The sequence below is a fragment of the Anopheles bellator genome, chromosome 2, assembly GCF_943735745.2.
Source record: "Anopheles bellator chromosome 2, idAnoBellAS_SP24_06.2, whole genome shotgun sequence".
Lineage (NCBI taxonomy): Eukaryota > Metazoa > Arthropoda > Insecta > Diptera > Culicidae > Anopheles > Anopheles bellator.
This window is the reverse complement of record NC_071286.1, coordinates 51,416,371-51,431,605: the sequence shown is the minus strand read 5'-3', so window position 1 is coordinate 51,431,605 and position 15,235 is coordinate 51,416,371. Positions and strand designations below refer to the sequence as shown.

The 15,235-nt window shown below is 47.8% G+C and overlaps 4 protein-coding genes across 4 annotated transcripts in view; 2 read left to right on the top strand and 2 right to left on the bottom strand.

Annotated features, from left to right (window-relative positions):
• Positions 1-65: 65 nt before the first annotated feature.
• LOC131210700 (integumentary mucin A.1-like) lies at positions 66-1,035 on the bottom strand. Its single transcript, XM_058203980.1, has 2 exons — positions 1,008-1,035; positions 66-947 (listed from the first exon to the last, which is right to left on the bottom strand). The coding sequence occupies exon 2, from the start codon at positions 925-927 to the stop codon at positions 121-123; it is 807 nt and encodes a 268-aa protein (XP_058059963.1). The 5' UTR covers positions 928-947; positions 1,008-1,035; the 3' UTR covers positions 66-120.
• Positions 1,036-3,351: 2,316 nt separating this feature from the next.
• LOC131207682 (uncharacterized) lies at positions 3,352-5,273 on the top strand. Its single transcript, XM_058200308.1, has 3 exons — positions 3,352-3,466; positions 3,531-4,362; positions 4,440-5,273. Exons 1-3 carry the CDS (start codon positions 3,384-3,386, stop codon positions 5,271-5,273), a joined length of 1,749 nt encoding a protein of 582 aa, XP_058056291.1. The 5' UTR covers positions 3,352-3,383.
• A 124-nt stretch (positions 5,274-5,397) lies between these two features.
• Positions 5,398-9,102, bottom strand: LOC131209132 (uncharacterized). Its single transcript, XM_058202126.1, has 5 exons — positions 8,592-9,102; positions 7,836-8,516; positions 7,620-7,771; positions 7,117-7,307; positions 5,398-7,038 (listed from the first exon to the last, which is right to left on the bottom strand). The coding sequence occupies exons 1-5, from the start codon at positions 8,860-8,862 to the stop codon at positions 5,640-5,642; spliced, it is 2,694 nt and encodes an 897-aa protein (XP_058058109.1). The 5' UTR covers positions 8,863-9,102; the 3' UTR covers positions 5,398-5,639.
• A 2,262-nt stretch (positions 9,103-11,364) lies between these two features.
• Positions 11,365-15,235, top strand: part of LOC131211735 (CREB-regulated transcription coactivator 1) — a 19,898-nt gene continuing 16,027 nt past the window's right edge. Inside the window, exon 1 of the mRNA XM_058205321.1 lies at positions 11,365-11,478. Coding sequence (XP_058061304.1) covers positions 11,365-11,478 — 114 coding nt within the window. The remainder of the gene's footprint in view (positions 11,479-15,235) is intronic.

The window sequence follows — 15,235 nt, the reverse complement described above, 5'->3', positions numbered from 1 at the left end:
TTTAACTACGACCAATCATTTAATTCATGAGACACCGCAGATAACAGCGGTGCGATTTAGTTGATATAAGGGGTTTTATTTACTTGTTCTAGCATCTGGCCCCGCGCTCCCAGATCAGCGTCAGTGTCGCCGATTCTGTTTGCGGTTTCCGTTCGTTTCCGGCTCCGGCTGCTCCGTTGGCTCTTCGGTAGGCTCCACCGTCTCCGTAGGCTCTTCGGTAACTTCTTCCTCAGTAGTTTGCTCTTCAGTGCTTGTCGGGGCCGTTGGCACCGTTGGTATGATTGTCGGCACCGTCGGGATAGTGCCGATGGGGGGTTCCACCGTAGATTGTTCCGTAATGGGCCCCTCAGTAGTGGTAGCTCCTTCCACGGTCGTTGGCTCCTCAGTGCTCGGTCCGTCGGTTCCAACCGTAGGCACAAAGGTCGGAACCGTCGGGATAGTGCCGATGGTGGTTTCCGGTGTTGTTGGCTCAGTCGGACCGGACGGATTCTGTGGGTCCTGGGTGGCCGTGGTAGCACCCGTTCCGAGCGTGGTACCAGGTGTCGTTGGTACCGTTGGTCCAGTTGGGTCTACGGTCTCCGGTGTTGGCCCCGCCGTGGTGCCATCGGATGTAATGGGTACTGTTGGAAGTGTTGTCAGAGGTGTAACCGTGGGGTTCGTGGGCACTGTAACCGTTGTCCACGTAACCTCACACCCTGCCGTCTCCGGTGGTTCACATTCTTGCGTTGAAGTCGAGAAGTGGTAGCCACTTAGACAGGTCAAAGCATAAGGACCGCTTGCCTCACACAGGTAGAAACGGGTGCAGTCGTACTCATGGGGAACATTTTGGTTATAATTGGCCGGATCCGTGCAGGCAGCAGCTTGGCCGTTGACCACCAGCACCAGGTTGAGGAGAGCAAAACACGCTACTATCACGCTTTGGACCATACTGCTTCACTGCGTGCAAGCTAAGTGACCGACGAATCCGTACAGACTACCGTCTGGCAAGGTGATGGGGCATTACTTACCATAATTCCACTGAGTGGCTTCCGAAGCATCCCTATCTAATCTCCTCCGCTCCGCTGCTAATCGTTCCGTAATAATCTCCTCACCAATCAGGCGTTATCGAACCTGCGTGCCTAATCTGATTGAACTCATTGAATTAGCAACCGGCTAGTGGGGGATTGCAGGGTCCCATTAGCAGAACGTGTTGATTGGTCATATCCGCCCCGTGTTCTGGCGATGGCCTCTACTTTCGGGGCTGAATGAGCTGCCGCTCGAGGTCCGATAAGATAAGTGCGCCGATGCAGTTCGACACTTCATGCTGAGAAGTTTGGCGACGAAAACCCATACATAGGCCACCCGGAACCATGAACAAATTCGATTCAACGGCTGACACGGTTGCGTGTCATATGATTAGCAACCCATTTGCGGTGTACTAGAAACTCCAACTATCGTTAAACACGGCTACAATGTCACTTTAATTGGTACAACATTTTCTTCTGTGTCAACACGGTTTTTGGAGCCCGCAGTGGTGGGCCAGGTTCATGGTGCGCCTATAAAATGGTTCGCACCATTTTAACCGATGCACCTTGCCCCGCACCGGAAGCTGTGCCAAGTGAGGTGCTCAGCTGAAGGTCCCAGAACCGGACAGTATTATTGTCGAATTAAACGGTTCTTCATTGCACAACTTACACTGCCACTGGCTGGACTTGAACTTCCTATTTGAACCTTAATCCGCTGCGTTATGTTCCATACCCTGTCTCAGTTAAGCGGCCGGCAATATCGACTTAACTGTCGGGTTGATTGCGCCACCGACCACCAAAGCCCGCTCCAAAAGGGCACCTGCTCCGTCTCTCGCGGCCGCTAATCTGGGCCGATCGGGTGAATGTCCTTCGATCGGCCCGGAAGGCATTTTCGAGGTACGAGGTATTTTCAGCAAAACCGAGTGTTTTACTCAAAAATATCTGATAAATATCTCAAAAAAATAAAATGACAGGTAAGTAACAATCAAAAGTTTCGCGAAAAAAAAAAAAAATGTGCACACGAAGAAATCAACTGTGCACATAAAAAGTTGGAAGTTGGAAGTTTTTTTGGAAAGTTGAAGTTGTTATTGTTATTATTATTGTTGTTGTTATTGTTATCTGTTTTTTGTTTATGTTTTTGTTTTTGTTTTTTTTCGTCCTAATTCTCCGATTTTCGTCCTAATTCTCCGATTTTCATACTAATTCTCCGATTTTCATACTAATTCTCCGATTTTCGTCCTAATTCTCCGATTTTCGTCCTAATTCTCCGATTTTCATACTAATTCTCCGATTTTCGTCCTAATTCTCCGATTTTCAAGCTATAAACGCGAGAAAGACTGTCGAATTGCCAAACTAATCGCAAAATAGGGACTCGTGAGAACATGCGAAAGAGAGAGACTCGCTGAAAACTCGCTCAACTTTTGCTCGTAGTGACGCTCTCTGTCTGGCCTTTCTCGAGAAGGGAAAACCCACAGCCCCCCACTCCCTTTCATGCGTCCGTACGAAAGGGGTGGGGGGCTATTTTTACGTGGGGTGAGGGAACGCTGGCACGAGAAAGAGAAGCCAACAATTGTTTGCTATTGCGCGCTCTGTTTGGCTTTAGTCGAGCAGAGAGCGTGAAATATACCGTCTCATTATGAAGAAAAACAATGGGTTTTGTTAGATTGTTGTGACTTGGCCGGGGTATAAAAAGTATCCTACGTGAAGCCCTGGGATCTAAGCCACCTCCCTACCAATTTTCAGCCAAATCGGTTCATCCGTTCTTGAGTTATAAGTGAAACGACATCTTCACGACTTTCTTTTATATATATAGATAGATTTTCAAGTTTGTTTAAAACAAAACAATTTTATTTACCATTTCATACAGATTTTTCTTGACACGTTCTATTTTTCGCTTTTTAACCAAAACGCACAATACCAAGGCAAACCAACACAGTGTTTCTTCCATGGCTGTTTCCATAATACTAACATCTACCGTTGCAAATCGTTGTGAAAAATTGTAGCGTGTGGATGCTCCATAGATCGCTACGATAAATAGCTACAACACATCGTAGCGTGTGGACCGGCCTTAACGGTTTTTACGTTTCCGCTGAGGCATAAACGTTTTGACATAAGTGCAAACAATTTGGCATTTATATGAAATGTCAGGTCGTTTATTTGCGCCCCGTCCGGCACCGCAGATACACGGGTGATTACAAGTGCGTCAACCGATGGAAATAAGTATATGATAAGAAAGTATCCAGATAAGTATCCAGGTATCAGGTACAAAACATTCAGGGTGAATTCGTGTATTTGTTTGCATTTGACATACATCAGCGTTTGCCTGACAAACCAAAACATTGAATCCATTGCCAAAAAACCACGCCGCAAATCGCAGTAATGGGTGTGCGATTTTTACAAACGTTCATGAAGCGCGAGGTACAGAACGGCGCACATTACATTCAGATACTTCGTGAAATAAGGTATGTAAGACAGCATACGAGACTTCACACATTCTTCATGCAATTTTGTTTCGTAATTCCACAGCAATTCGGCTGAACAGCATGATCGAAAACCCTTAATACTGATTGATCTGATGGCTTTGCATGAATTGTTTAAAGGGGACAATTGTAGCGTGTTGTGCGGATCGCAGGTGATGCTGTGTGAACAACAAGCTGCCCAATTCTTCTCCCAATTGGTGGAATCCGGAGCAGAGCTAGTGTTTTTTTGGGATGGCAATGTGCAGGCAAACAAATACGACACATGGTTGGAGCGACAAAATGACAAGTACACGAGAATGATCACTGTTATCGATGCTATCAATCAAGGGCAACCCTTGCAGCGAATTGCCACAAAACACAGTTTCAATATTCCGCCCAACACGTGTTTACAGTTGAAGCGCATAGCTGAGAGTTATGGACGAGTGATCGTATCCATTCACGCCGAATGTGATCAGGAATTGGCTGCGTATGCGTTGGAGCACGAAGCGTTGGCGATCATTTCCAATGATACCGATTTCCTCATCTTCAATGGCTGTTGGCAGATTTGGTCAGCCAACATTGATTTGAAAACGCTTCGTACACTCGCCTTCAGTAAGGACGCGCTTCGGTGGAAGCTTAAATTGAGCATCCCTGCCATGGCAATATGGGCGACGCTGGCCGGGAATGACTTTTACAACTACGAACAGTTGAAACCATTTCACGATGGTCTTGGACAGGCAAAGTTTCTGAAGTTGGCACAGTACGTTCGGACGTTGCCGGTCGTAGAACGTTTCGACGACAACGTCATCCAGCAGGTCCTGCGATGTGTGTACAAAAGAAGACGGATTCCCGATCAGGCGGTTACGTGGTTTAGGCAAAGCTTAGACTTCTACATAAACGTATGTAATTATATTTAATCGTTCTGATTTCTGCACTTCTCATTGGTTAACGTTTCTCGTAAAACATGGGTTCGCAGGACACACAGATGCGGCATCGATCGAAACCCCCACTCGATCCGATTGAAACGTTTCTGCTACAAGAATCCCAGCACTTTGTTGTAGGAGTACTGAACGGGGCGCCCCACAATTCTACGTTGTTTTTTTTTGACTACCGCTCCAACGACTTGGGCAGTTACTTTGATATCGTGGTACCGATAATTGCTAAAATTGCTGGTATAATTCTGTATCATCGTCAGCACGAACGGGGCCACATTACGGTGGTTGCCAAAAAAGGACACCAAGAATCTTATGCCCAACATAACATAGCGGCAGTGTTTCCGTGCGATTTGGCCGTTCCACACTTCACGGATCTTCTGTCACGGGACGATACAATGATGGCAGCATTATTGGAGCGTAAGTTGCAGCTACTGCGATGGGTTTGTTCAGATGTCGTAGACGACAACTCGTTAGCAGCAGTACCACACGGATTAATGGTTACAGTACTGACCCTTGTTCGGTTGGTGGAATGTCGCATTGTTCGTGTTTTCGAGGCAGACCTTCTTCTATTGATTGCTCACGAACTGCAGACCAACCAGTTCGTACCTTCGCAAGAGCAGTGCCCAACACAACTCAACCCACGAGCGTTTCGTGTAGGATTTCTGTTTCAGAAAGTTTACCAAGAAATATCGCGTGCCGCGCAATCTATTGGCCTTTCAAGCGACTACCGTCCGTCAACTCCGTACGATGGCTATCGCTTCCATAACAATTATGATAAATTTCAAAATAGTCAGACAGATGAACTGATGAAGCCGCCCACCGCCCTCTGGAGACTTTATGTGCCGACTGAGAAGCACGACAAGAGCGATCAATGATCAGATATTCCTCAATTTATTAATAATAATAATAATTTATTTTATTAATAATTGTGGAAACGATCAACTCAATTTATTACCAATAATTAAAGAAAACACAGTTGGGGAGCGCATTTGAGTTAGATGTACGACGTTGTACGACGTGTAAGTAAAGAAAGTTTTCAAAGTTTCTGTTATTTTTTTATTGTTATGCTTACTATATCATAAATACAGTCCAGTCCGTTCTTCTAAGAAAAAAAAACTTACTGCATCAACTGTCCGTGTCACGCACTGTAAAGTTTTATAAATAGATGATACCTGCCTCGTGCAGAAGCAGGGAACGTAAGAATAAAGGAAGAAGGTTCCATCGACTCTAGCGATTTTCATTCAACCGCCAGCATCACTGCTAGCATCACCGGCCTCCAATATGAGGCGTATGTTTTCGATTACATCTGGTGGAACATCGAGCGGCTTCTCACTCAGTTGTCCAGTTTCCGGTGCTGATACGTAAATCTCGTAGATAGTTTTGTTTGGTTCGTTAGCATCCTGACTTTCTACCAACACCAGCGAATTGATGTCAATGTCTTCAAGCGAAAAACCACCATCCTCATCATTGTCGGCTTCTGCTCCATTTGTTGCTTCCTTCTCGGCCCTATTGCTGGATGCAGGTTTACTCTCTGATGGCATATGCCTTGAAAACGATGAACCTTCTGCACTCGTCACAATGCACTCGCCGTGCGATGATTGGGTTTCCAGCAAAAATAAGCTTCCTGGGTCTGCGCCACCAGTCTTGCCAACTGTTTCGTCCTCTCCAGCGCAATCGGGTGTTTCGTCACACACATCAAACTCGACACTTTTCACAGTGATCGTATGTTCCGACACCGACTCCTGCGTTGCTGGATTAATATCATTCTCGGGGTGTGTTGCCCTGGCCGTTTGTGCTGTGCCAGAAACAGTGCCTTCATCATTACCTACTGATGCCGCGGAATGTTCCGAACGTATGGTAACTATATTGAAAGCATTCTCTAGACCACCGCTGGGCAGTTGATCGTCGGCGCACATCTCTTTTATAAAGGTATTCGTTTTTATGGGCCTGGCTACCGCCACACTATCGCCTGGCGCAGTTAGATAAACGAGATCCACGTCTGATTCGTATTTTACTGCGGCAGGTGGTAGTTGTATAGGCACCGTGGTTCGGGAGTCTTTACGGCGACGACGAGTTGTGCGGCTCTGATCGTCAAGATTTTGCAGCGTTATCACAGATGCTGAATCGGATTCGAGTTCCAGCAACAATGACGATTGCTCAACGTCCACAGTGGGCGGCGGGTTACATATTTCTTCTACTTGCTCGCAGTGTGAAAGGTTAGTATCGATGTTTGGCGAATCAACTACGGTGCCGTTCGGGATGTAAGGCTGTGATACTACGCTTGGGTCTTGACTGCTGTCGGAATCTGCCGCAACGCTGGTCTCCAGTGCTTTGCGTGACTTTTTGCGTATCCGTGGGCTCCGTTTAGGGCAAGACAATGGTGTTACTGGGGATGATACTGCTAGTGCAGGCGGTGATGTTGGCGGTGGTGACTGTAACCCAGATGGTGGGACGGGTGATGAAGCTGGTCGGGCTGGGGAAACTGGTAGTGCAGAAGACACTGGCACAGGTGGGGATGATGGTGATGATGGTGCCGGTGGTTCGCTGTCAGCCAACTGTTCGTGCGTATCTGTAAGGGAGCGTTGAGAACGGCTAACTATCTTCTTTGGATTGCGAGTTTTCGATTCGTTCAGTAACAATCTGAAAGTAAACAGATGTTAAACACGTGAGGAGAGAACTCTTTAACGCCAGGTGACACAAGATCCAAACAATTCCTACTTGCGCTGCAACTGCTCATTTCGTCGTTTTTGTGCCTCGTGTTCAAGTAATTGCCGCTTCTCTGCCTTCTTCCGTTCGAGTTCTTCATCCTCTTCAGCGAACTGTTGGCGCAACTCGGCAATGTTGAAAAGCTTTGGATGTTGAAGTGCCTTATTGATAAGTTGCAAGTTGTGGCGTTCCTCTTTTTTAAACTGAAAATGAAACAAAACCAACGGTTGCGTGCATTGACCGTGATGTGTTGACGAATGAACCCAATGGAAATATATTTAAAGATCGAAAAGCACTTCTAAGACCTGAGAAACACGCTTCCATAAAATTATACTAAAAATGTTAAGCTGAGGGAGACTCTTAGCTGATTTAATTGAGAGAATTAGAAGTTTGAAACATCCTATGATCCCAGTCTTTCAATTGGGCAATTGTGTAGAAGTGCATATGGTTGCGAAACTAAGAAAACTCATTGGAATAAAATGAACTTTGCGTTAAAGTCCGGCATTGGGGCGTACCTTGAGTTTCATATCACGTCTGGTGCGATGGGGAAATAGGCTTAGCATCATCGAGAAATCAGTGCCAATCGTATGTAGGCAGCGGTAAAAGCGTATCGTTTCCTCATCACTCCAGCCCTGCGTTCGCTTTATGCGGGTGTAGTAGCCAGAATCTGAAATGAAACATCCAAAGGTGCTTCACAAACAGCAACTGCATGCTATTGAGCTGTTACTTACTGCCACTAAACTCGTCCTGATACACTATGTCCGTGTTTGCAAGTGTTTCGCGGATCTCCTTTTCGCGCTCATTTTCAATCACTAGACTCGCCTCATCCAGTATCATTTCCCCGTTCGGACCGAGCTTCAGCTGCGGAGTAAGTTGCGGTACAGCTTTCGGTGGCTGCGCAGTTGATGGCACCGGCGTGGGAGATCGTGACTTGCTCACACTGCGACTACGCGTTCCTTCGCGCTTGCTTCCGTCGACCGATTTGGGAAGATTCTCCACCGAAGAACGCTTGGTAAGCGTTGACGGTGCCACCATCGGATTGTTGACCGGGTTGTAATAGATCATGTCGAACATGGTAAGGTTCTGTTTGTCGACAACATTCTCGATGTTTGTCAGCCGTTTCCTTATTTCCTTCTTGTTTTCGAGAGTTCTCTGTGTTTCTTCCTGCTTCGTCGCGATCTTTCGTGCCACTTTATTCACTGTCACACCGTCCGGTAGCGATTTGTTGGAGGTCAGCGATTCGGTGCGAATTCTCTTTCGGGCGAACGGTATCGAAAACCCAGCGCTGCGTATTTCCTGTCTTCGGGGAGACATTGGGTCCTCATTATTGCCGCTATTGATGTTTCCTAGAAAGGCAGTTTCGTGCATCACGCCTAGCGAAGATACGCCCTTGGCGTTGTTATCGACCGGTCCTGTAAAAGTCAAGAAAAGTTAAGTTGTAGAACCCGTTATCGTTGTGCTACGATACCAGTACTAAGTGTACGAACTTGGAAGCTTGAAGTGCTGCTTCGTATCGTTTTGTTTCTCGTTCTCGACCACATTATCGCCCTGCTTGGAAGGGGCAATCCCGTCCGATTGTTCGACATCAGCAGGATCACGACCGGACGCCCTAACATTTTCTTCAACCAAACGCTTGTCATTGCCAGCCGCGTGCGGAAGCTCGATGTCTATCTGACTGGCACTGGGATTCGTTTTTGTTGGCCGGCGTATGCTAAGATTGGCGGCCACCTTCACTCTGGGCCTCCTGGTGGCCATCATGCTTCACTTTTACCGCAGAACACGCAGAATGTCGTGCGTTTTTGGATCCAACTATTCGTTCTTTTCCACAACACTACCGAAACACTGCACACTCGTTCAGTCCTTCACAAACAGAACGCGCCGGTTTGTATCATTTGTATGTCCCCGTCGGATTCGAGGAAACCATGGGATCCCTTCGCTACGATTCCACTTCGTTTTAACAATCTCTTACAATGGGGAAGATAAATCTCTATCGGTGTTCGCGTGTAATGCTGGAATCGTGTTTTCCGACACTCGTGTTTTTCGATTTTGACGTTTAGCGCAGTACAGATTGAAAAAAAGAGGGAGAAAGAGAAAAAAGAAGTGTGCTGTCAAATTGTGTGCCCAGCGGCTGCACCGAGGTTTAGATGAGCAAATGCAAGAGAGCCCGCGAAAGAGAGAAAAGAGCGCAACATGAGAGAAACAGAGAAGAGAGCACAGAGTGTTTCAGTAATTTCAGTAAATTCAGTAATTTCAGTAAATTCAGCCGTGCTGAAAAGTGCTGCTCGTAACCAGTGCTCCATATCTCGCGTGTCGTGCTGTGTGTGTGTCCGCGAGTGTGTGCTTCGGAAAGTCAGCCGTGGCCCGTGCTGTGCGGTAGGGGCTTGAAAATCTATAAATGCGGTTGGGAAATGGGCAACCTTTTTCCGCAGTGTGTGTACGCGCGCATTCACTAGAGCAACTAGAGCACCATTTTAATTTTTCACTGCGTGCGTTTCGGGTTCGCTTTGGTGGCTGATTTCATCGCTGAATTTCACTGGTGCGTTCATTTGTTTTTCTCGCCAAGCGATACACTGTTGTTTTTTTCCGCCTGCCGCGTGCCTGAACCCCTTTTCGTATGGAAAATAAGTACCCAGCGGATCCGCATGTGGGAAAAAATACCGATATGGAAAACGCGTAGAAAAATTGCCTCCCACTGGCCCCCCACTCACTCACTGTGAGCGAGCTCACGAGTGAGCGAAGTAGAAGTGAGAAACAAAGCTCGCATGGCGCGCTAGAGAAGGAGCCCGTGGTAGATAGAAAGAGACAGCAAGGGCACATGAGCCTGGCTGTTGGTGAGAAGGAATGGCAGTAGTGTCCGTAGTAGTGCCGTTTTAGGTCCGTAGTAGTCCGTAGTAGTGACGATAATTGCACTCCATTGCTTTTCCACATTAGTGATAACACTGCTGTGCAACACACCCATAAGCTCATTAAACGTGTTTCTAGTAAATGACCAGGCCCTTCGTTTTTATCGGCATGTGAGCTTCTACGCGTCGACAAGCGCCGTGTCGGTAGCACTATTCATCATTCTGGCTTTCTGCCGAAAAATTGCTCATCTGTTGTACACACAAGCGAAAGCACGGAGGGTAACAAAGGTTGCTAGTATACACACGCAACCAACGCCAACGTAAAAGTATCTGTCGTACCTCGGGTTTCGTCCACTAGTGCCTTCCGAACGATCCCAAAAGATTGCCAGCAAAGTGCGTTTGGTCAATGGGGCGAGGAGAGCTATGAAACTGTGGCCTTGCCCCTTTCCTAAACCTCGTCGAATGTGACGCTACTTATTCTATTGTTTACTACCGGCTAGGTGGGCCAACAACACATTGTGAGTGTGCGTGTGAGATTGAAAGTCTTGTTTACTCTTGTTTGCGCACATGTCTAGTGTGGCGGTGTTCATAATAGTACCGTTTGGAGTGTAATTTTTCTTACCGTTATTTCAGGTTGTTGGTGAGCCAATGCCTAGTGACAACGATAAGCGATAGGATCGGCATGCTTTGTGAGATTTGCGGCAGGCATCGCCAACTGCAGAACACCAACACTAACGCTCGGTTCGCGCTATCCTGTGTGTGTTTATTCGCCAGAGCGCGCGGTAGGTGTTGCTGCGATTGCAACAATCCAATCGATAGCAGCACGGTCATTCAACGCGAAAAGCAAAAGTGAGAAAAACGTGAGTTTTGTTGTTTAAGGCACTATGCTCAGCAGTATGGTTATCGAGAGCAGAAATCTCGGAAAACAGCAGCAGGCTTCGCTTTCGCTACGGGCATTGTGGTGAGCTGCGGCCGCGGTGCATGTGAAAAAGTGAGTGAGTGCTTTGAAGGAAGCGAAACAATTCTGACCGACCTGTTCAAGAACAATCCAATGCGAAATGGGTTCGTGAGAAGGAAACCACTCGAAGGAAAGCTCGGTGCAACATCAACATCTTTACTTTCGGATGCACCCGTGCGGTCACTAAGTTTACCCGTATTTGGTGTGCCGAGCTAACTGCGCTGAAGCGCGAGACACCTGAAACCTGATGGCAAAACCATAGTGAAAGCAGTGCGAGATGTTGACCCGTTACGGTGCAATCGGTTCATAGAACAGGGTCGTGTCAATTTACTTACCAAAAGAAAAGTTGTTGTGTGAACAGTGCAAAAACGCACGCTATTCAGCAGATGTGTTTAGCGTGGACGTACGAGTGCGTTACTGAAAGGGTCTCCCATTAAAAGCGCTGAACAACAAACTAAGATGGCGAACCCGCGAAAGTTCAGCGAGAAGATTGCGCTGCACAATCAAAAGCAAGCGGAGGAAACGGCCGAGTTCGAGCGGATCATGAGAGAGGTGTCCGACGTGACGTCTAAGGTATGGTTCACGATTTTCCGTTCCCTTCAACACAAACTCGCTGAGCGCTGAAAAATGTACTTTCGTTCGTCTTCGAGCTCCTCTGGCACATTGCGGGTATTTAGTATTTGGTGAAACATAGAAACAGGAAACAGGCCACTGGATAGGAAGTGCTCAGGAATGGCTACGCCTCAGGAGCCACTACGAAGGGCATCTGGATCTCCTTGCGGAGCCCCGGTGTCATGGGGTTCGGTTCGAAGTTAGTACGTCTATGCGTGACGATCGCCCGCGACGATCCTGTGCGCGAGCTGTCCGCCATCACCACCAGTAAGCCGAGGGTTTGTTGTCGGTATTTATAAATAACAAGTTTAGCGGCTATTTTCACCCTCGTGGGCCCACCCCTGCAATCGGTGTCATATGTTGTGCTCTGCCGGAGCTGCCGCCGTGTGGCAATCGCCGCCCAGTCGCCATCCCAAGTGGTCCTGTGTGGCGTTGATTTTCTAGTTTTTCTAGCACGAGGTTGCCGCACCTGCCGGGACCGGTCTGAGCGTGAACCGAAGCGGGAGTGACCAAAAGAAGGGGAACGCAAGCAGCTCTCGCGAGATTGCCAAAAGTTCTCTTGAATGTGGGGATCTTTGCGCACAACACCTTCTAGTGGTTGAGGATCACCGTTTGTTGGCGGCTTTTCGCTGGCGTGTGAAGTGACCGAGTTCTGGCGGTTGAACGGATCGTGCATTCCAGTGTTTGGATGGGAAAGTTCAGGGATGGGAAGAGAGCAGCTATTTGCAGTTTCACCTTACTGCTCTAGACGAGCTCGCCAACATACATTTCAGCTTGAGGCACTGCCCGGCTTGGCGTGGACAGATGATCCACGTACCGACCACTACCGTTGAAGTTGAACCATGCCACACTACCACAACGGCGCAGCAACATCGTGTCAAACGCCGCGGTGCGCGATGTCCAGTGCTCTTCGCCACCCGAACTACGCGAGTGTGTGTCGGTGGCGCCAACAGGCAGCTGCTGATGTTGAATGCGACAAACAAACAACACCACGACTCGCTGTTTGATCAGTTGTTTTCGAATTGCTTGCGGCGAGTGGCAGGCCTCGGTGTCGTGCGATAATGGATGCCTTTCAGACGGAGCAGTTCGTTGTGCGATCGAACGCAAGCGAACGCGAGACACCTTGACCAGTGGTAGTAGACAGCACTCTCTCTCTCTCTCTCTATCTCTCGATGCCAGGCACTGCAACTACTAAGCATCGATACGAGACGACGTTCCAGTGATAAGCATAGCAAAATACTCTTTCAGGTTTGAGCGGCATGATCACTCACCTGTGTGTTAGTAGTGACTGCTTGACACTACGCCGCATATGCTTTCGAATCTCGCGAATTGTGTTTACACTAAGTACGGAACGCGTGAACGAAAGGTTATTCATAGCGGCGTAATTTTTGTTCATCCTTGCACCTCAGCTGAATGGGGAACTCTTTTTGGAGCCACTTCCCTGTCGGAGGTCGGTGTTATATCCGTTCTTTTATCAGAAAAGTAGATATCGGGAATGACACCACTGCCTCGGGTTGGGCAGCGTTATTCATAAGAGCAGATGCCTTGGCAGAACATGCAGCAGAATCGGTCGTGTATGACGAACCTTTGAAAGGAGCCCTGAGGAGCTATGCTCCGCGAGAACCGGTTTGAACAAGAAGACATCTACAACGGTAGGGGCCTATAACTCATTATGTTTTTCGAGTGATTCGAGCTGCGAATTCGTGTTTCAAACATCCACCACCAGTCATCGTTTGGTTCCTCTTGGTTCCATGACTGAGCGTGTTTCCTTCGTGGTAGAACGCGTAGATTGTTGACCATGTACATGCTTTTTGTCAATATTAATTTAACCGAAGTTCTTGCAACGGGCTGCGAGGCCGCGTACTGTGCTAAAAATAGAGGAGGCGTAATATTGACAAAGTTATCAAGTTTACAGGGTGAGGCTCCATCGTTTATTTACTCTAAGCACACAAAAGTACAATTAACTTGCTTCAAATTTGGTAACACGGTTTTTGGGAATATTTTAACCAAATCGTTTGGAAGCTTACCAAACAATGGTATGTCTTTTTGATACCATTGACTGTCCAACATTCTATCCGTCTATCATTTTGTCCCAACGAGCGTGCGCGTTATGCATGCGAATAATTTATAAGATTTTTTCCATGAAGTTTTTCTAATTTCACCTTCTACTTATTGAACACTTGTGGGGTTAATGGTATTATAGGCGGCTATCATTAATTATAGGTTTCTAGAGCAATATTATTTTCCCCGCGAGGGGTGGAGTGGCGCGCTGTATTATGGGCACGGCTTTTCTAACGGGCAGGGCAGTTCCGAACCCTTTGGCAGGATGTGAGCTGTTAAAGAAAACGAATACGAATCCTCACCCATGATGGCTTAGCTTGTTCTACACGCAGCTCGCTGCCGATCGCTGTTTATGAATTTTTCATTTATGTCAATGTCAGATACTTTCCGAAACTGGCCCGCCCGAAGTATTGTGAAATTGGTTTATACAGTATTTCCTTAACAAATGTTCATCAGTAGCACAAGCCGAGTTCATCATCTTAGGGCCGATTTGCAGACGGTAGGTAGCGATCTGTCACGGAACGGAAGTCGCAACAATTCGCCCCACCGTCTTGCCTCTCACTGCCGATGCACTCTGGCGGGCCGCATTGGAGAACTGGCACGTATCCAGCCCTCAGTATGTGTTTGGAATTATGTTTATTCAAAAACATACGTTAGGCCGTTTGCCTAACTGGGGTCGATTGTGCATCCCGTTTGGTTGTCCTTTTCTCGTTGAGTATCTCAATTTGTTTCTCCTGTTACAACTTCTTCAAATTCTCTCGCTCGACCGTTTAATCAGCTGTGTGTTCGCTGTTCAAACATATTCGAAACACGTTTCTCGTCGTCGTCGCCCGTCGAACGTTCTCGGCCGCCCCACCGTCCGACCCTTGCGATCGTAACACTGCACTACGCCTCGAAGTTCCCAAAGCTCGTGCGTGAACGTCGGCCGAGGGGTGGTGGAGCACGAACGGGGCACCCGTTCGCTTTCGGTCTGTTTGGAATTGGAACCACGACGGTTCATGATGGGTTGATAGTCGCGAGCGGACGGCCTAATAAAGGTGTATGGGTAAGTGAGAGTGGAGCACACGCTTTTCTTATCACCCCGTCTGACTTCAAACCGTATAGTTGTGTTGGAAAGCGCGTTCCCGTTGCGTTGCGTTGAGCAAAAACACCAACAACAACGTTGCGCGCACGGGTTGCAGGTTCCTCGAGTGCTTCTTTCCTGCCCAAAAACGTTGGGCAACCGACAGCCTTGGCTTGGCTGGTCAGGTCGGGTCAGGTTGTTTCCATTTTTCGTCAGTTAGTGGCGGCCACCGGAAAGCTCATCGTTTTACGCCACCTCCTTTTATTCGCGTTTCGCGCTGCGCACGTGCGTTCACGCTCCTCGGCGCAAGGATAAACCCGTTTTGCGAAAAGGCAAAGTCCGTCCGCCGGGCTTGATTTGGTATCGCGTTCTAGTATAATCGGCTGGCCACACTCCTAAGAACGCTGACTGTTTGATCCGCTGGGCAACGCGAATACATACCGCGAATGGCGTCATTGGGGCAAGTCTGGACGGAAACGATAAGACGCCCCTTTCGGGCGCGATGAAAGAGAAAGAGACACATAGAGAGAGCGAGAGAGAGAGAGAGAGAGAGAGAGAGAGAGAGAGAGAGAGAGAGAGAGAGAGAGAGAGAGA